This window comes from Lampetra planeri, chromosome 18 (assembly GCF_965212315.1).
Source record: "Lampetra planeri chromosome 18, kcLamPlan1.2.h2, whole genome shotgun sequence".
In the NCBI taxonomy this organism is placed as follows: Eukaryota; Metazoa; Chordata; class Hyperoartia; order Petromyzontiformes; family Petromyzontidae; genus Lampetra; species Lampetra planeri.
The window spans coordinates 6,235,830-6,257,403 of record NC_136124.1 but is presented as its reverse complement, the minus strand read 5'-3'; the positions used below and the strand labels follow the sequence as shown (position 1 = coordinate 6,257,403).

Below are 21,574 nucleotides of genomic sequence, written 5' to 3'. Positions count from 1 at the left end.
TAATTTAACAAATGGGGCCAATTAAAACAATTAAAGTCAGCTTCCATGAAAATACCTCGTCAAAACAATCGAACGCAAAACCTCTGAGCCCACTTCATGTGTACTAGCCTTCGGAATTTTTTTTTGCGGAAACCAAAAAATGTGTTCATTTAAAAAACGATCGCCCACCCTCTTTTCTTGCTCTTGTTGCGAGTGCTCCGCTGCAGGTAACAGGTAAACCATCGTCGCCACCAAAATCTGCAAAGGGGAACGAAAAATACGAATAATCACGTGACGTGAGCTCCTGCGTGACAAATCCGGCAGCGCTGTTACGTTTCTAAAAACCTAAGAAAGTGTACGTCGGCAGAGTAAAAACACGCGTGAAGTTGTACCCCGATGATTTTCTTTGGCATGTCCACGTGATATTCTATCAGCTTGTCGACGTACGACACCAGCAGGTGCAGGAGGTCGCATGCCACCTGGGCCACGTGCTTGTGGGGGAACTAACGGGGAGACACGAGAGAGCACAAAGGCAACACGAGTCGGACCGGCGCGGCAGCAGCAACAGCATCAGTCACATCCTCCCCAGGAACGGTTACAACAAAGGAGGGACGCTGAAGCGTGCACGCGTCAATCACGTGGTGTGGCAGCGGTGTGCGCAATCTACTAACGAGGATGTCGTAGCGATCGGATGTAATAATAGGACCACATGCCTTCCCTTGTACGGCTGGGAACACTGGAGTTGCAGCACTCCGCTCGACAGCCCTTTGTCGATCCACTGAAGGGAGCGAGGTCTCCCCGTGCCACGTCGGTCACGGAAATTGTTTGACTATACTTCACCGCGCCGTCGATTGCTCAGGTTGGTGAAGAGGTGGGTGGGGGTCGAAAGGCCGGTTCGGATAGCGCTCTCTGCTTTTGGTTTATTTTGTCCATGTTTGTGTTTTGTTGCTGTAACCAGGTTTCTATGGTGTTACCGGGTTCTCCATCAAAAATGACCATCTATTGCCCAGTGGGTTTGTATGTGTATGTATGTCGAACTTATTTTTCGCAACGTACGTAGCCAACCGTGCTCATCTTGAGGTGCGAGTTTGACCTGTGCCAAAATTAAAACCTAAAAAAAAATCCTCCGATGGCGTTAGCCGTGCTCGTGCATTGAACTCTGGTCGCCAGGATTTGTCGCGCAGCGCGGCAGATCAAACGGATCGCCACCGCCCCTCCCGTGTACAAGTAATAACCGTGGTGAGAATGCAGACGTTACCTTCAACGTTGCACCGATAACATTTAACGCTTCTTTGATAAGGGAGTGCTTCGTCGCATGGGCCAGTTCCTCGCACATCCAAATCCCTACGTTGCACAGCGCTATACACCTGGAAAGAACATGTTTTAAAAAATACATTTGAAAATGTAACTGCATGGGGAAAAATTACTCTGACTGTCACATCATATCATACTAGATTAAGAAAAAGCATTGCTCGCTAGCTGGCTGAAGAGAGGTGACGGATGGACACGTGCAAAGGACGTGCAATCTGCAATATAAGGAACAATGTTTGCTGGCTCACTGGCTGGAGGAAGGGATGCTCATGTTAAACATACAGGTGGGCTGCGAGTAATTTATAGAACAGCCCATGAAGTTTCACTGTTAACATCGTATCCCCACAACCCTGAAAGCTATTTTTTAAGCATACATTTTGTGAATATTCATTCAATTCGTTCAACTATTCTCCATTATACAGGTTTTTTGCGTTAGATCGCGTAAGTATAAATGTGGTGTTAAACCCGCCACCACCAGACACAGCCAATTAGTGAGGTTTTGTCACGTAAACAGAACGTGCCAATTCGTGTAGAGCACGCCGGTTTGTTGGAGAGCAAATCCACAACATTTCAAATCTGAGTACAATATTTCGCCAGTCATTACAACGAGCTTCATCAGGCGGACAGCCAGATTTGTTAACACGAGAAATTAAATTAGTGGAAAGAGCTTAGAAAAACATTTCTAAAACCACATGTGATTAGCTTCGAGATAAAATGTAAGTTCTGCTTACATTTTTGTTATCCTAGTTTATAGGTCAGATGTCATTCATGACTCATCATCAACACCATAGCTTTCTTGTTCCTTTCAATCAGAATGAGCCCTTTCACAGGACGAAAATTACTCACATGCTGCAGCTGCTGAATAGCTCACAAACGGGCAAATACAATGTTCCAACGTACTCACTCCAAACGCAACTCTTGAGTTTGGGATGATGTCTAAAACGATCCAAGCAACAACCTCGGTGACTAGTTGCAGCTCTTACCGTGCAGACACGGAAGGCTCCTCCTTTGCAGACTTCAGCAGGGATTTAATGATGTGCTCCTGGAGGGACATGAAACGAATTACTGCCGCTTGCAATCACAACATCAAAGCCGGCTTTCGAAAATTCAAGCGCCCATTTGTACAGAATATGGAATATGTTAATGCGTACATATTTTAGTTTTACATTCATGCAATTTTGCATTATCATTGTATCACAAAAAAATACATTTTCATCGGGAGCTCTCGCAACAAGCAGAGCGTCACACTAGTTGCGAACGGTTCCGGGAGAGAACGTTGCATAACTCCTTCTCCAGGCACTTCAATAGGCTTCTTTGGGCACACAAGCGACCTGATTATTTGATTCTCTGAACGTCAATTAAATGGATTTTCTCATTCTCACCTTTGGACAAACCAAATTCAATACAATGATTTTTTTTTTTAGGTGCAGCCATTTGCTGACCGCCGAGCTGAGACCATCAGCTCACGCTAAACTCGAGAACCCAGTTGGAATCACTCGTGGCTCCGTCCAGACTCTGAACCCAGGCATCCCAGCGATGCCGGCTCAAGTCGCTCTCCGCTTTTCCCCTCCACATTTAGAGAAGTGTGTCTAGATTATTTAGATCATTTTGCCGCTGTGGATTTCCACATGATAGGCCACTTCGTTGAGCTATCAATTTGTGGCCAAGTCGCTTCTGAAAAAGGAAACTAATGGCTCAGTGGGCCTTACCTAATAGGATGACAAAAAAAATGTTTATTTTTATTTTTTTATGTGATGTGTTTACCTTCCCGATAATTTGCACTCATTTTGTGTTTTTGTATTATATGTTGCTGTAACGTTGTGACCTGCCCCTACTGGACATCCGTGAAAAAACAGCTTCATAGCTCATCGGATTCTTCCAATTCTGATTCTGACCGCCGAGCCACTGAGTCCACAGCTCGTTATCCCCGTAATTCACGTCAAATAACCGGCGGGGCGGTGCGCGACTCTCCTTTACCTTCAGGTCCTTGCATGGGATGAGGGCTGTGTCAGTGGCAACGGGCTGCAACACCAACACCTCCTTGTAGAGGTTCGGGAAGCACAGCATGGAGCCGAGCAGCATCTGCGCTTCTGTCCGGGGAGCCTGAAGAGCACCACAGCAGCACGCGGGGTCAAACAGGAGACTGCCGCAATTTCCGACTAAAGGGTCATTAGAAAAACAAAAAAACCCCAGCGTGAAGTAATGGGAGGAGGTGACGAGCACTCACGCTGACGCTCCCCCCCCCCCCGCTCCCCCGCAATTAACCGCTTTTAAAACGGGCGCCGGCAAATCGATGCTCGTGCAGCTGCGTGCGTGGGTGCGTGGAGAGTGGTAGTGTAGCGGTTAGCGCGTCACGCTATAAACCCTGCGGCCCGAGTTCGATCCCCACTCACGGCCAACACCAGTGACGATAATCTGAACCGATCCTGGGCCTCCGCTACGTCGCTTCAGCCTCAAATGAGTACCTGGTGCGATGTGTAAACATCGCCACTGGGGAGACAAAGGCGGTCGGGCGTGGTGCTGGCCACCCACCACCTTGTGTGCCGCGTCGGCCTTCATAGGTGTTCGCTAACAGCACTTGCCCCAACCGTCTGTTCAGGCTATACGGGGATCTTTGTCTTGTCTTATGGGTGCGTGGGTGTGTGGGTGTGTGTGTTGGCGGGCCCCTACATGCACGACCCCGCATGTGGCGACTTTGCTGGCGGCGACGATGAAGTCCCAGAGCAGCAGGGTGCAGCCCGGCAGGCCCAGGGAGAAGATCCGCGGCGAGCAGAACCGGATGATGGTGGACACTGTGTCCTGCAGAATGGCACGTCACAAACGAGAGAAAGATCACACCCCCCGTATAGCATGAACAGACTGTTGGGGCAAGTGCTGTTAGTGAGTAGCACCTACTATGAAGGCCGGTGCGGCACACGAGGGGGTGGGTGGCCAGCACCACGCCTGGCTGCCTTTGTCTCCCCAGTGGCGATGTTTACACACCACCGCACCAGGTACTAATTGGAGGCTGAGTCGACCTAGAGGAGGCCCAGCACCAGTTCAGATAATCGTAACTGGTGTTAGCCGTGAGCGGGAATCGAACTCGGGTCGCCGGGTTCGTAGCGCAGCGAGTTAACCGCTATCCTACCGACCGCTCCCCACCGCGACACACACACGTGCGCGCGTGCACAGGAACAATTATCTTGGTCCACAGCAGGGTTTTGTTTTTTTATCGATTTTGCTGCCACACTTCCTTGGGAGTCGATCGACAGGCTGTGCTCGCAAGTGCTGCCCATCCACATTCAGCACGGACCCATTCGGTCAGCCGTCGGCTTGCGCCCGCACCCATTCAATATGAGAAAGGCACGGGCGATGTACGCATAGCCGTCAACCCACAGGGTTTAACCCCGTATTCTTGTACATGGAAATTGAGTTCTCAGGTCCATACGGCGGACAGCCGATTCAATACGGGCAAAAAAAATCATCATACGGACATATAAAAAGCAGCAGCATACAAGATCACAGAGAGTAAGTACGATAACCAATTATCAAAATTAATACATAAAACTGTTTTTGTTTAGTAACAGAATTTTTGTCTATTTGTTCGTGTTTTTCCCTTGTGATGGGACTTTGAAAGATGAACGTTGAGACTCATAAGGGCACGGGGTGACCAATAAGGTCTGAATTGGTCTGTAATAAGGTAGGCACTGATAAGAGGTTGACAGATATGTGTACGGCGCACGGAAAGTGACGCTGGCAATGCTCGGGACGCGGAGCTGAAACATTTGATCGGAGAAGACGCTTCTTTGTGTGTGAAGTATCTCCTTGAAGTAGGGCCATTACCCAAAACGTCGCCAATTCTAAATGTTTTTTTCTTTTTCCCCAATGCAGAACAGGGAGCAGAACATACAAGCTGCACGCAAAAATGTGCCCGAGTCAGGGATTGAACTCAGGTGTTTCCTGCTGCGAGGCACAAGTGCCAACATTGTGCCGCTCCACTGCTCAAATCATGGGACGAGGTGAAAAGAAATGGATTCAGACTGGATTTGATATGGGGGGTGGGGGGGGCTGGGAGTCACCAGTAAGGATGGAGGGGCTGGGAGAAAGGAGCTCCAGTCAATGGGGGGGCACAGAGGAGAATGAGCGACTTCCCACAGAGAAAAGACCCGGTTGCTGGAGCATGAAAAGCATGGAGGGGAGTAGGGTCAGATGGGATAGGAGAGGTAGGAGAGTACGTGGAGGGGAGTAGAGTGAGATAAGAAGGGAGCAGTAGGAGAGTACGTGGAGGGGAGTAGAGTGATGATGAGAGGGAAGAGGTAGAGGAAGACGTTGAGGGGGGTGAGTAGAGTGAGAGGAGAGTCGAGAGAGTTGGGCAGGGGAGAGTCCCCGGAGTCCACGAAGCATCTTGAAAGAGGAGGTGGTGGCGAGTGAGATCAAGCACCAGGTCAGGGCTGAGCAGGCCCTGGTGCATGATGGAGTAGAAGTGCACGAGGAAGTCGCTGTTGGGCAGCATGTCCTGCTGTCGGGTCATAACTTTGCAGACCAGCTTGTACGCGTGCAGCTTGCCTTGCTTGTAGCGCTCGGGCAGGGCCGTCGCCTGCAATGACGTCAACGCACGCGAGGGGAGGGGGGGCAGACGGTTAGTTCCCGTCCGTCTCGTTCAGGCTGCGCGTCAAACAGCGCAGATCGCGTTCCCGTCAAAACGTATTTGATATTACTGGCGGTTATTTTCCAAACTGTGGTCGTTGTTTCTGAGTTCCCACCGATGATCGGTCATCCTCGCAGCGGGCTTATGGCTAGCCGCCGAACAAAGACGCTCACCGCATCGCACGCTTTCAGGTGCGCTTCTGCGGCCGCCTGGGACGTTATTCCTTTCGATATTAGGAAGCCACTGGAGAAATGTAGATTGAAAACTAATTTGTTTAGAATGTTTGTTTGTGTTTGGTTTGTTCTCCTTAGCCCGCACCTCCTATTAGCACAGTTGGCTACGTACGGTACGAAAGAAGTCCAACGTACATTATTAGGAGACTCGGTGACATTTCCAGAATGGTGTGGTCGCCGTCACGTGACAACTTTATTAACGGCCATGTCGGCTGGCGGAGGGTTTACTCCAGACACAACGTTTTACTTGTGCGGCAATCTGATGCACAAAAAACAAAAATCTATCGCAAAATCGTAATGTCGTTGGTGAAAGCCCGCTGCACGTTAGGACCAGTGCCGGATTAAGCTAGTGCGGGGCCTGTAGTATATGTTATAAAGGGGCCCTAAATAAAAAAAACACAAATATGAAAACACGTACATTTTTTACTTGCATAGTAAAGTAATTGTATTCTTTCATTTGCTATACAGCCAGATAATACGACAAATCGTTCACCTTAAACACCCAGTCGTTCATAAAAGTTGAAGGCGGTATAATACTAGAGTAATACAGCAAGTGCAGAATTATTGAACCGGAATTGATAGCTTGAAAGCATTAGCGCGGGGACCTTGAAAGCGCGTGGCCCGTAGCTACTACATATGTAGCTACTTTTGCTACGAGGATAATCCGGCACTAGTTAGGACGGGACGGCCGCGCGCATCCGTCGACTTGCCCTGAATAGCCACGGCGTGAACATGCGGAGAGGGGGGATGAGCTCGGGCGGCGGCGGTGACCGCTGGTTGTCAAGGCTGATGCCCAGGTTGTCTCTCATCTGCAAAATGACACAAGCACGAGGAAACGGGCACCTTCGCTCCTCTCTAACAACAGGTGCAAAACACGCCTCAGCCCAGATCACTTTTAACCTCCCCCACAATTCCCACACTTCCGCTCTACTTTCCCAACTCCACTGGCTCCCTGTGGACTATCGCCGTCTGTTTACCTTTTCTGACTCTCGTCTGTAAATCCCTCCATGGCCTTGCCCTACCGCAACTCGCTTCTCTCATCCGTCACTACTCTGTGCCATCCCGTCCTGTACGCTCCCAGCCTCCACTGTCCCTCTCTGTGTCTCCCTCGCCCTGCACCCAGTCACACTCTCGCTACTTTTCCCTTCGTGCTCCCCTTCACTGGAACCAACTCCCACCGCATCACACAGAGACATCATCTTCACTGGAACCTGGGGCTTCTGTTGCTCCCTTAAAATCCACCTCTTCTCCTTAGCCCATCATACTGCTACTCCCTGTTCCCCAGTTATGACCAGGCCTACCCCAACCCCTATCACTACCCCTATATCACTACCCCCCTATCCCTACCCCCCTATCACTACCCCCCTATCACTACCCCCCTATCACTATCCCTAACACTACCCTCCTATCACTACCCCTAACTCTCACTGCACCTATCACTATCCCTATCACTACTCCTATCACTACCCCTAGCACTATCACTGCACCTATCACTACCCCTACTACTATCACTAGCCCTAATGCTACTCCATGCCACTACCCCCCCCAGCTATGACTAGGCCTACCGCAACCCCTCCTTAACCTCTGCCACCAGTCCTCCTGTCACAATCACTACACCACCACTTTTAATGACAACCCCACTCTTTATTTCAACCGCTATCATCTTAAGTATAATTGTTGTCAAGCGCCTTGGATTAAGGCGCTCTATAAATCTATATAAGATACGATAACAACAACAGGAACACACAAGGGAGACATGAGACTCTATTTATTAAAGATATCACTGCAATTAACTTGGAAATAAATAATGCTGAGAAATGTAATTAAGAGAATGCCAGGCTCCAGATTTTAATTGCAATGTCGGCAAATAGCAGCGATTACGGCGGTGACTTTTAAGTGCCCTTCATTGTTGAGAAACAAATTGACTCAGGCGGTCACATGATCCATGTGTGAAACCACGACGACGCGCGGGCAAAAATATTGTTCCACAACAATTAAGCGGGAAAAAATTGTCAATTACTAACAAGACGGATGGATACATCTTCCATCGGTTCTGTCAATCAGCATAATAAACCTTTCAACCGTGCATCGTCTACAAGACTCTGACCTGTTACAAACAGCGTTAGATTTACACAGAGTAGTCACCATTTTAACGGTACCCAATAGCTTTGTTGAACAGCAAGCCACCGTAAACTATGAATAAACACATTACCGTTAAAACACAAATAAATACTATCAATCACATCCGGCTAAATTTAATGCTGGCTTGCTGCCCTTTCCTGTTCATTTCGCTTTCATCATTTTGGCGACGCAGGTCGCTCTCGCTAACGAGACTCGACCCTGGTCTCTCTCTTGCGTCCTCGCCTGGTTACGCAACGAAATCAACCGCAACTCACTGGAAACTTGGCACCCAACCATTGCGGGAACAACGCCTGCTGGCCTGGGCTTACACCAGGGACAATATTAAACTATTTGAAAAATGTTTTGTTATGCTTTACCAGGTAAGGCCCACTGAACTACGTAGCTCTTTTTCAGAAGTGACCTGGCAATCACAAATGATAGCCAAATAAAGTGGCTTATCGTGTGGAAATTTAGAGCTGCCAAATACTCTAAATGCACGTTGATTCTAAATATTTAGGACTACGGGGTGAGAGAGACACACGTGCACATTCCAAATTTACAACAAGCGTCAGGGTCAGGATTGAACCCACGACCTCCTGCACACCAAGCGAGGTCGTTAACATCTCGCCAGGGACACACGAGAGAGGTCACCCGCTGACCTTGGCCAGGTTCTGCCAGAGCTCGCAGAGGTAGTCGAGGACTTGCGCGTGGATGTCGGGGTCCTTGATGCTGTTGACGTCGCCCAGGATGCCCAGGACGCGGCGCCACAGGACCGTGGCCACGTCGGGGTGCCAGCCCATGAGCGTGCCGCCCGACATCACGCTGCTGTCCTCCGCCAGGAACTCGCTGCCCTCTGCGTGGAGGGTTGCACGCACGCACGCACGCACGTAAGCATGCCGTGAAGTAGTAGTGGTGGTGGTGGTAATAATTTATAAACGGGAAGCGAATAAACCGCGTGTCAGGACTTCCCACGGGCGATGCGGATATTTGGTGCGCGAGTGGCGACGTTTCAGAGATGATCCGACCACCGCACCTGTGGCGAACGTCAAACAATCGAACGCATCTTGAACAGGTGCCCCCCCCCACCCGCCTCCACCCCCCTTATATTCACTTGGCCAGGAATCGAACTCCCGTTACCTAGATCGTCGGGCGTCTGCAGCCCTGTGTAGTGCAGCTTGTTGTCGTCGGCATGCAAGGGAAGCTCCCGGGCCTCGCGGTGCTCGGGGGCCGACACGCACGGAGATGGAGTGTGCGCGCGCGTGCTAGAGCCAGAGTGGATGGGAGAGCCGCCTTCCTCCGAACCTGCGGGGTGTCCAAGGTTCAACACAAACACCGAGTTCCATAAGGCATGACATGAAAGAAAAAATGATAAAATAACCACACACATAAACACAGACGCACCGCGACACGCGGTTGCAATGCATCATGGGATTTCCCAAGATGCCTCGTGGCTGAGTCGACCTATGGCAGGGGCCCAGGTCTGGCTCGGATATAATTTGCCACTGATGTTAGTCGTGGTCTGGAAACAAACGCAGGTCAGCGGGTTCGTAGGGTAGTGGCGCTAACCACTATGCCATCAATGCATCGTGGGTTTTCCCACCCGGTGCGAGGGTGTGTGCGAGTGGCACACATCGCATGGCAGATTGCGGCTACCTCCTACACCAACGGGCAATGAAGATTAGCCAAGCCGACCTCGAACCATGGATGGCACTAGTAACAACCACTGCCCATTTGCCCATTGGCCGACTCACTCTCACAAAACGCGATGTGTACGTAGAAACGTTGCCGAAGACTCCCCACATCAGATTCTGATTTTGAAAGCCACGGGGGTTTGGGGGAGTTAGAGGCGCGGCATGGCGTGTGCGTTCATACCGGTCATGGTGACGGTCTCGGCGGACACGGGCTGCTGGCTCAGGCTGCTCGTCTCCGAGTCGATGTGCATCGTGGTGAGGCTCACCACCTCGTGCTCCTCCTCGCCCGCCGCGTGCGCCGCCGCCGCCGCGTGCGCCGCCTCCACCTCGCTCAGGCTGTAGCCCGTGCTCGTCGACGCTTCGCTGCTGAAGCTGTACCCTGTGCGGCAAAAACGGGAGGCGGCAGCAGTGAAAGGGAACGCCTCGCTCTGCGCTGCCAGATGTGTTCACATCGCTCGGCGAGATTCTAATGCTGCAGCACGAAGGCCTTCCCCGCGCCGTGGCGGTCACGGCAATTGTTTGGCCGTTTCTTGGGGCACGCCGGCCAGTGCGGGATGGGGATGATGAAGGGGAGGGTCCAGGACCGGTTCAGATATCGCTCGCCGCTTATGTTAGCCGTGGTAGGTGAATCCAATTCGGTATCGCCTGGTTCACACTGCAGCACGCCAAGTCTCTCTGTGACAATATTTGGAGGTTTTTCAATTAGCGCTTGACGCAAGACGCAACCGAAAAAAAGAAATATATTTTATTCAGTGGTTACATCCTTTTGCGGTGTACTGCGGCATTCGACAGGCATTTGATTTTGTTCAAGACGCAATTGACTAAAATGGTTCATAATTAGTGGCGTACTGCTTTAGCGACACTAACGTGGTTTAAATACCAAGCATTCTCGTACGTCACAATCGGAACGTCGCAACAGCAGCACTGCGCACTTCTGAATGTCACTTTAAAGTACTTTCTTCTCATTCACGAGGCTTTGAGCCCACGCTGGGCAGCCCAGGGCACATGCCTAAGCGTATAGGTGCTACGGTAAATCATGTTTTCTCTTGCATCCTACTTAAAGTGAACATATCAGACTAAATCGTTATTAAAGGCAATTTACATATTCGTTGCAATTTGGTGCAATATATTATACCACAAGTGGCGGTGATGTCCCCACGGCACTTGTACCAGGCTAGGTGCACTGAGGCCACTGTGCCGAACGCTCACTGGAAGGAGGTCACGGAACGGACCCAGCTACCATGGGTTGACCGACTGAGATGCCTGTATACACAGTGTCTATGCTGTCTATATATATAAAGACACACTGATACACAAACACACACACTCACTCTGAAGCATACATGACGATCACACTGTGGATACATCGTGATGTGAAGAGGGGCGTTAGTCGGGTCATGCGGTTGTTACTGCAAAACCCTTGATAGGGTTTCAATGGTGCGCGCACAAGACCACTTCTCACACACAAGCCGAGATGTTTGCTTGTTATTTGTTAACGGTGATGCCACCGTACATGCTCGGGGTGGCAGCATTCTCATTCCGCACAAATGGCAGGTCCGTGCCGGTGAGACTGTGGTAGTTAGCACACGCAACCAAAAGGTGTCGTCTGAAAGGTCACCAAAAACAGAGATGCCAGCTCTCCGAAGACGGGGCAAGCTGTTAAACGGAACACAACAAGTGCAAACCGCTCGCACTTTGCAAACGTAGCCTCTGCACGCGCAAACAACGCGGTTAGTGGAACAAACGGACCCAATAACGGCGGTGGTTGGGCTTCGATTGCTCGTTAGTACAGAGGCATTGTGAGGCCAGGCTAAAGTTTGCTCCGAGCATGGATTCGAGTGGAGCAGGAGCGTCATTACCCCTGTGGAAACTCTCCGTCAACTCCGACGGGCTCCAGGGCTCATCCAGTTTGGGGTCCGGCCACTCAAACACGACAAAATCTGAGGACGTGTCAAACCACACTGACTCCAGGCGGCAGTTGCATCCTCAACAAACAAAAAACGAAGCAAACTATTGATAGAGCAGAACACTCACGTGTCGTAGGGGCGTAACAATTCGAGTAAAAGTATATCGCTTTGATTCAACTCAAGAATCAATTGTTTATTTTGTACGTATGTTGAACTTCTTCGCCAACCGTGCTAATCGGAGGTGACAACGTGGTAGGAACCAAATTCAGCGGCATCCATAATTGCTGGAGAGGTCACGTGAACCAATTACAAACGACATCCATTTAATGAAATAGAATTCGCTGCCCTTTGTCAATCCACTGCTGGATGAAGGCTTCTCCGCACCACCGTGTCTATCATGGCGGTTCTATGACTATACTTCACCATGCCAGTAAGTCCGCGCTGTTGGGGGGGCACCCCGGAATTGGTTTCAGGTATCAATTGTATCCGAGAATCGAGGGCAATGTGCGACAGACAGCGCCACTGCATACAAAAATTCACGAATCTAAAAATATTCATTGTTCCGCGTGCGATTCGACGCATCGCGAGCTCAAGAAGAGACGCCAATCGGTAACCTGGTGCATCGCGACAGTGGTCCTAGCGAAGAGGCGGGAAAGGGGGAAAGAAAGAAAAACCCAAAACACCACTGCGAAGTCAAAATAAGTAACAGAAAAGATTAACAGATACGACGTGGCAAAAAAGTACTCGGCGAAGGAAGGACAGACGGACGGAGGCGTCGAGAGCACGTGCGCACGCACCTTTGGTTTTCATGCCCTCGTGCGGCTGGAAGGCACTGAAGGGCTCGTGCTGGCTATCCTGGCTGGCGTGGCTACTGGGCCGGCACGGGGGGGAGGGCCACTCGAAGGGTGACTCGTGATCCCCGGAGCGGCGCGAGTGGAGCTCGGGGCCTTCGGAAGGGCCCTCGGCGCTGCCGGGGCTGCCGCTCGCGTGGTTCGAGGATCGCCGCCTCTGCACGTGCGACGACGACGTCATGGCGACGTCACTGGAGCTCTGCAATAGCGGGTACAAAGACAAAGATTCCCCCGTATAGCCTTAACAGGCCGTTTGGGCAAGTGCTGTTAGCGAGTAGCGCTTGTGAAGGCCGGTACGGCGCACGAGGAGGTGGGTGGCTAGCACCACGCCCGGACGCCTTTATCTCCCTGGTGGCGATGTTTACAACACCGCACCAGGTCCTCATTTTAGGCTGAGTCGACCTAGGGGAGGCCCAGGACCGGCTCAGATTTCATCGTCACTGTTGTTGGCCGTGAGCGGGAATCGAACTCGGATCGCCAGGTTCGAAGCAGCGCGCTAACTGCTACACTACCGCTCCTCTACAAGAGCGGATACACACACACACACGTGTTGACTGTGCTTTCAAAATGGCTTTTGTTATTTTGTTTACAATGTTTTAATCCTGATTGTGTTATTGGTGTGCCATGTTACGCCACGGTCATTCGGAAACTTTTGCAGAGGAGTGCAACCGTTATGTGTTGTAGAATGGTGCGCTGAAGCGGATGGCCAGAACTATTTCTGAGTTTCCTTTCGAGTGAGCCCTCGTCGACACAGTAGGGGGGGGCAGCAGCTCTCTCGCCGTCCCTGCCACAAGAGAGTAACGTTCGGTCCCACGACAGCCAAACCGATACTTTTTAGTCTCAGAGCTAAAATTTAGGCAAATGGTAAGTTGTGTAGCTAACATCTAGTGGAATTTTTGCAGCTATTGATTGGTCAACTGGGCTGAACTAAGAACTGCTTTTGCGGACGGAGAGTTACACCGCTCTGCGAAAGGTGTGAATGGATTCCTCGTCCCACCACACGATGACACCGATAACACAACTGGGATAACGTAGGGCAAAAGACATCGACGAAAAAAAACAACAAAAACAAAACAAACACAAAGGGACGGCACTCCGAAATCACAATGACTCGTACGCTGCGCCGTTCCAAGGGTACGGCGAATGGTGGCAAGAGGGGCACCACGGTGTTGAGGAGATGTTGACTACCTCGCTTGGTATCCAGGAGGTTGTGGGTTCGATCTCGACCCTGACACCTGCTGCATATTTGGAGTTTGCGTGCCGCTCTCTCTCTCTCTCCCTCCGTGGTCGCGTGGATTTTTCTCCGGGTCCTCCAGTTTTTCCCAGGTAAGGCACTCACCCCCCCCGCTACCCCCAATGGACGGCCCAGCTCGTAAGTACGCGCGGGCACACGCTTGCACTTAAGATTCGGTGACGCGGCAGGCGGCATTTACCACCGCGCTGGCGCTCCGGAGGCGCTCGGCAATGAATTCGTCCATCATGTCGCTGATGTCGCCGCTGGTGGAAGGCGCGTCGGAGAGGAACGTCCGCAGCTGGGCCATGCCATCTTCCTTCATCACTGCAGAGGCGGAGGGGGGGGGGGAAATGCCATCGTCAGTCAGGAAAGGGGTTAAATACATTGTGACCGTGAGATACATGTAATGTTGTTTAATTTTCGATTTAAAGCTTTCGTGACTGCAGGGATTCATCTTCTTGGTTCTTTCGGTAAAGTCACGTAGAAGGGAAGTAATAAAATAATAAAAATAAAACATAATAAAATAATTCTCACGACGTTTCGGCCACAACGCAAGCAGCCGTCTTCAGGTGGAGAACAGGTCTGTCAAGTAGACAGAGTCTGAATGGCACGCTCCAGGCTTGGAGCGACTATTTATGCTGGGATGGGATGGGATGTCAAGACGCTTTTCGCCCCTCCATCCCAGCATAAATAGTCGCTCCAAGCCTGGAGCGTGCCATTCAGACTCTGTCTACTTGACAGACCTGTTCTCCACCTGAAGACGGCTGCTCGCGTTGTGGCCGAAACGTCGTGAGAATTATTTTATTATGTTTTATTATTATTATTTTATTACTTTCCTTCTACGTGACTTTACTGAAAGAACCAAGAAAATGTTGTTTAAATACAATGCAACAATCGAGTGAAATAATTTCTAATTAGATTTTTAAATTACTTGATTTTGAAGCACTTAATTTCTTTTGAATTTGATTCCCAGCCAGCGTACTGAAATATAATTTAGAATTGCTTCATGCTGTTATAAAAAAATGTCCTACATAGCACCTAGAACTCAAGGAGATTCAGATGAGCCTTCTGATTATTTTAACTCTCAACTCTGTACTACGCTATGACATTTGGCAGCGAGCCTCATGGTAACCTCTCATAACAGTCCGCAGAAGTACTAAGTAGCGCTACCTTGGAGATGCCTCCAGTCATGACCCAGTTTAACTGAAGTTTAATATGGCGCTCAAAAAAAAACTTTTCAAATCGTCCACACGGACAACGGAACTCTCTTTGCTTGCCTTTGACAAACACGGTTAACATCCACGATTGTGCAGAATTTCACAAAGACGGCATCAAAGTAGCGTAATGTATGCCGAATTATGGCTTCCTTTTACAAAGACGACGGCGCCAATTTATTTTGACTCGCAGCCTTTCAAATATCCAATCCAGGATGCAGAAAATGCTTCGGGGGAAAACATCATGTGGAGCACTTATGCAAATGACTTCTCAAAAACAGCATGTGATGAAACAGCTGTGCTTGTGATTTCACTGAATATCTCCCTGACTAGAAAAACCTTGACTGTGATGCCACTTTCTCGCCGAACTTTTCCACCATCTCAGTCTCTCTCTACGTAGAGTCGTGCACCCGAGTGATCCGACATCGACCACGCTGCCCCCCCATTGGGCCTGGAACGATTCGACAAACTGACCCGACTCCTGGCCGCGATCACATTCAAGAATCTTGCCGATGATGTCTTATTTGTTACGCCTCGCTCGTATAGTTTATTACATCCTTCTTTGTACCAACGTGTTCGTACCACGAGTCGAAACGTGATGTCAGCAATACCCACTGTGCACGTAATTGATGTAAATCGAGAACGTGAAGATTCTTGCACGCATGACCCAGCGTGTGCATCGAGGGGTAGAAGACTCGATTTGCCACATAAATGGAAAAACAACGTCATACGCCCGATGAGCATCTCCCTATCTATCCATCCATCTATCCGGCCCTTCCGATTGTCGCCGCGCCGGCTCGCGGCTACGACAGAAATCGCACGACGACCTTTGGCCCTCTCCGAGATGAACTGCTCCATGATGTCGGACGCGCTGCTGCTGCGCGGAAGCGCCGCCGACGCCGCCGACGGCATCGCCGACGATGCCACTCCCGCCGCATCCTCGGGCTCACCGCGGAATCCGTCGGCCTGGCTGCCCTCGTTCTGCGAGTGGTGGCGAACCCGCAGCGGCTGGCCCTGCTGCGGGGGGTCTGGGTAGTCTGTGGCACAGTTTGTATTTTCCACCCAAAGACAATGGAACTTATTACAGGCCGAACAATACTTTTGCAGACTCTTGAAGCAGAAACTCATTATTGATGTTTGAAGGGCGAGCGCAAACTTTACTTTCTTTTTGCCTGCAAACATGTTGTGGTGTTTTAAAGTAGATGTGCACATTCTTTGCTGAATGCTGCATGGAATTCTATTCATTTGCTACTTCAATTCAGACTCAATGGGTTTTTTTCCCCTCCCAGACACTTAATGAAAAAACGAAAACTCTTTCAAATGACGCCATGAACAGCCCCAAACCTTCCCCCCGATAAACATCACTGCGAGTTAAAACCAATAGGCCTGAACCCTCATATTATTTTCGCAGACTCTTTTTGTGTAACAACACAAAATCAATTATATTGCACAAAAACTTCCGATGCAACAGACGCTCATTTGAGCGGTCGTGAAAATCGCGGTAGACTTGAAATAAAAAAAAAACGGGGTCAGTGCGCCAGCGGTGGGAACATTAGAAAACTGGAGTACGACTAGAACGTTGAACTTCTATTGCACCATACGTAGCCCAACCGTGCTAATTGGAGGTGTGGGGGGGGCAAGGAATTTGAGGAGCGGAGTGGAAGGGGAAAACTTTGGGTGGTGCTTTGCACGGCGCCAAACCACAAAGTGAGACAAGAACTAACGATGGTGAATTATAAACCAAGGTGAGGAGATGTTAAATAAAGGGCGGCTCGGGAGTTCGGCAGAAACATTCGCTGAAACATTGAAAGGGGTTGGTTGTTGTTAGGCATACAAAGCAGCAATGGAGGTATTCAAACACGGCCAACAAAGCGATTTGCAGCAAGTCACAATAATGCCAGGCATGTTGCAAATATGAATGCATGCACCTTCCACGGAAGAGAAAAGGCCGATGTGAGCACCGTTGAAAGGGAACACGAGCGCAAAATGTGCCGGCCGACTCTCACTCAAGTGAAACTTCGCGATGACAATGAAAAGGGCATGGGTGCCCAGACACGTCGAGAGAACATCGCAAATGCAATTCCGGACGTGTCACCGGTGAACGTGCAGTAACTAAATGAGACAAATGGAGCAGCGAAAAGCACTGGCGGTAGTACACGTCTCTGTGCAGAATCGTAACAATAACAAGGAACAAACATCTGTAAGGGTTTTACGGAGAATAATTGATCGATGTGCAATGATTATTCATTATCAGAATTTAGTTCTCAAGGTCGCGATCCATATGCATTGAGTCGCACGTTTAAGAACGGATCCCTTCCAATCCATAGAACGTCGGCGTTCCTCGTCAATACAACACCACGTTTGTTTTTCGTGTGCGTTAGGACACGTGGTAGCTTAATGACAAACTTATTGCGTGTTAAAATCAACCATGCTAATCGTGGTATTGGTGTTGTGTCAAGATGGTTTACGTCACCATAGCAGCCCACTCGCGGTTGCTGTATTAATCCGAACGTTATAAAAAGGAAAACGATTCTTGAATCGAAACACGGACCGTTACATCGAGGGAAAATTCGTCGAACCGCTGGGGGTGGGCGGAAAGGAAAAATCGTTCCACATCTAATCAGAGCAGTCTATTCCTTACATCGCTCTGAAAGCATAGAGCTCTCCTCTCACATCAACTGCCTTCAAAAGTTGCAACACATACGCAAGCAAAGCGATTAGAAACCGTACATGAAGCAAGGACAATCTATCATGTTGTTACGTACTCCGTAAAGCGCCACTAGGAAAGCGTCACGTTTTTTTTTACTATAAACGCCACCGTCAATCATTTCTTAATGGAATTCATTTGGAATATTATATCAGAGGTTTGATATCCGGCCTTTGAAGGTTATTGTGTAAAAATGAAACAAAGGGCTTGTAGATTATCATGAGTGGGTCAAAGCCTTTTGATAATAAAACAAAACCAACACAAACCATTCATATTGAAATGCTTATGTGGATGAGAGGCGGTGAACAATTTTTGAGGACAGGATATTAGCACTAGACCCTGGCTCACACATCGCATTATTTAAAATAATTGAATGCAGTGTGGTGACGCATATTAAATGATTCAAAGACGAAAATCTTACTTAAAAAACTAACAGGACAGATAGCTTCAACTGAATTAATATCATGCTTTCAAATAATGTGTTGACTGGCCACAGTACGATAGACAAATTACTAAAAACTAAATTAGTATTGTTAGTAGGGTTCAACCGTACAACAACAAATTTTGAATTGGTAAAAACGCATGTAATGGGATTTACGCGTGCTCATCGAATTTTTTTGGTGTTGTTTTTAAAATGCAGCACCATGCCCTCGCTTTATGCGGGCTCGGATTGTGCGATTTCGCGTGCATGCAGCTAACCGATTTCTACCCGCTCGGCAATTTGGCAAAAACCCAAAAATACCTACGCAGCAGCAGAAACACTCAACTAAACTATTTTTATTTTACCAGGTAAGGCCCCCTGAGCTTTATAGCTCTTTTTCAGAAGCAACCTGGCCACAAGTGATAGGCCAATGAAGTGGCTTATCAAGTGGAAATTTACAGCGGGCCAAATACTATAAGCGCATGTTTATAAATGTGGAACGAAAATCCGGAGGAGCCGGTGAAAAATCCACACAAACACGTCGAGAACATGCAAACTCCAAATATACAGCAGGAGTCAGGATCGAACCCACGACCTCCTGTATACCAGGCAAGGTAGTTAACATCTCACCACCGCGGCGCCCTTCAATGGACGTCGCTCCGCATTTTCCACAGCGTGCGCCCGATGGAGCTCGTGACGACGCTAGTGACGGTGCTAGTGACGGCGCTCATGACGGCACTCATGATGGCGCTCGTGACGGCGCTAGCGACAGCGCTAGTGACGGCGCTAGTGACGGCGCTCGTGACGGCGCTCGTGACGACGCTCGTGACGGCGCTAGTGACGGCGCTAGTGACGGCATTCATGATGGTGCTAGTGACGGTGCTTGTAACGGCGCTCATGACGGCGCTGACAGACCTCGTGACGGCGCTTGGGACGGCGCGAGTGACGTACCCACGGTTTTTTGCCGCACGATGCCGCGAGCCTTCTCGGCGCCAGGGGAGCCGGACGTGGTGGCGCTGCGCTGGCGCATCATGGGCTCGGCGGGGTGCGGTGCCTGATCGCGACTCCATCCCCGGGAGAACGACTTGTCCTGCCCTCCGCGGCTCGCCTCCTGGCACAGGCCTGGGCGGGGTGGTGGCACGGTGGAGGAGGGAGAGGGGGTGGTGGCACGATGGGAGCGCGCATCAGCGACCGTGGCGCAGTGGAGGTCATCTTACCCGTATTCGGGGAGGAGTGTGTGCGTGTGTTTGTGTGACTTGCTGGCATATTGTTTATTCTAGCGGGACAAACTGTGTCCTTGGTAATGACGCAGAGCATGTGCTATGGCCATAAGCTTCAAATGTGATGGGGGGAAAAAAAAAATCAATGAGTTTCTGCTTCAAGAGTCTGCAAGAGTATTGTTCGGCCTATAATAAGTTCCAACAAATAGACGACTGAGTTAGTGAGTCCTACTCCTGGCGCCCCTGAAAATGTCCATTGCAACAAAGGTATGTTGTCTGCATGTGATTCAGCCTGCAAGTCAGGACATTTACTCGACTGACTTACATCGTACAGAGCACACGCTCTTTCTGGCCGGAAGGATCCAGAAACCTAAGATGTTCGTGGTGATCTCAGCAAGACCTACGATCTTTGACCTTGGCAAACAACATTTTCACCATACTCTTTGGTTCTTTCGGTAAAGTCACGTAGGTATATTTACCGAAAGAACCAAAGAGTATGGATTCCTGCAGTCACGAAAGCTTCAAATCAAGATTTTCACCATAATGACATGTAATTAATATTATTCATGTATATTTATTATTATATAACTTTACAGTGGTTATAGAAATGGCTAAACTCTATTCTCGATCACCCGATTTTACAAGCCCAGAGCTGGGAACAGTTTTTTACGACAAAGAAAAAAAAACGAGGAAATATTTCAAGGGCGGGAGGTGGGGTGGACGTGCGTGTTATTGCATTTCACCCTTTCCCATTCCGCGACGTCTGCAAGTTGCAGGGTGGGTGGTGTCCCGTTCACTGCTGAATCTCGGAACGCGCAAGAGGCTCGGCGTTACTTTTATTTAGTGAGGCGTAGCGCCGTCGTCACCGCAGAGAACCGTAGCGACACGTGAGCGACACGTGAGCGACACGTGAGCGACACGTGAGCGACACGTGAGCGACACGTGAGCGACACGTGAGCGACACGTGAGCGCTCAATAATAGCTGGCGTCAAACTGTGCCACATGCCCTTCCCGCATGGCCTTGTGGGAGCCTCGGTCCCGATAACGTTATTTGATTTTAGTTTTCGCTTCCGCTTTCGTTTAGATCGAAAGAAAAACCGATGACGTACACGTGCGCAATCGGAACGGGAAAGGGTTAATCGGCAGTCGAATCGGCAACCGTCGCCCGCCTCCCCTCCGCGCCGCCCGCACCTCGCCCCTTGTGCTTCTTCTGCTTCTGCTCGCTGAGCTTGTCGAGGGGCAGGTCGCCGAGCTCCAGCGAGTAGACGTGGCGCGCCAGCACCTTGGTGAGCGTCTCCATCGTCTTGGCCCACTCGGTGATCAGCTCCTCCCAGAGGGTGAGCGCCGACAGCACCGACAGAAGCTCGTCCCAGAGCTCGCGCGTGATGAGCACGTTCAGGCTCGCCTTGATCCAAGCGACGATCAGCGTCTGTCGGGGGGGTCACCACCCACCCACGTGCGCCCACCGTGTCACGCCGTGGGCCATGGAATTCACCAGCTCGTCGGTATAAGGGACCGCCGCTCGCTTGAACGGTTTTTAAAAGAAAAGTTGAAACGCTGACCCTGTTGTTTAGCCTGGTGTTTACTACAAACCATTTAAAAAGTATTTAGAAACAACGGAATTAATTTTACATGCAAGATTTCGATCGGGTTGTTACCAGCAGCTCTACGTCACGTGAGAGTGGCGCTGCAGTTGACACCTGATGATGATGATGCTGCTGGATGTAATCTCCAGCGAAAGGTCGTAGAAAATACACATTTTCTCACTTTTCAAAATTACAATTTCGTGAAAAGGAGTTTTACAGCTCATCAGATTCCTCCACTATATGTGAATATTCTGATCCCGATTGGCATTCCGTAAAATGGCATTCCACCTACACGATGATCGAACCCAAAATAAACTAATTATGATAACTAAATTAATGTTACACCAGTGACGGTTGTAGACTAGTCTTGTTATTACTCTTTTAATTGCATGGTTTTAGAGCTTTAACGGAGGATAATACATATTTTGTGCAAAGGGGCCTCGGTTTTAAGAAAGGCGCCTTTAAAGAAATA

The 21,574-nt window shown here is 49.7% G+C and overlaps 1 protein-coding gene across 4 annotated transcripts in view; it reads right to left on the bottom strand.

The window, feature by feature from the left end:
• LOC144723543 (ral GTPase-activating protein subunit alpha-1-like) overlaps positions 1-21,574 on the bottom strand; it is a 74,942-nt gene that overhangs the window by 16,773 nt on the left and 36,595 nt on the right. For 2 of the 4 annotated variants that reach the window (XM_078602373.1, XM_078602376.1), the window contains exons 15-31: positions 20,708-20,945; positions 19,248-19,418; positions 15,996-16,205; positions 14,154-14,278; positions 12,667-12,919; positions 11,822-11,902; positions 10,144-10,341; positions 9,409-9,573; positions 8,931-9,124; positions 6,861-6,959; positions 5,711-5,866; positions 3,961-4,089; positions 3,268-3,393; positions 2,274-2,332; positions 1,238-1,346; positions 372-482; positions 169-237 (exon numbers count right to left, since the gene is read on the bottom strand). In XM_078602373.1, the coding sequence (XP_078458499.1) occupies positions 169-237; positions 372-482; positions 1,238-1,346; positions 2,274-2,332; positions 3,268-3,393; positions 3,961-4,089; positions 5,711-5,866; positions 6,861-6,959; positions 8,931-9,124; positions 9,409-9,573; positions 10,144-10,341; positions 11,822-11,902; positions 12,667-12,919; positions 14,154-14,278; positions 15,996-16,205; positions 19,248-19,418; positions 20,708-20,945 (2,493 nt within the window). The remainder of the gene's footprint in view (positions 1-168; positions 238-371; positions 483-1,237; positions 1,347-2,273; positions 2,333-3,267; positions 3,394-3,960; positions 4,090-5,710; positions 5,867-6,860; positions 6,960-8,930; positions 9,125-9,408; positions 9,574-10,143; positions 10,342-11,821; positions 11,903-12,666; positions 12,920-14,153; positions 14,279-15,995; positions 16,206-19,247; positions 19,419-20,707; positions 20,946-21,574) is intronic. The other 2 variants (XM_078602375.1, XM_078602374.1) reach the window with 2 other exon arrangements.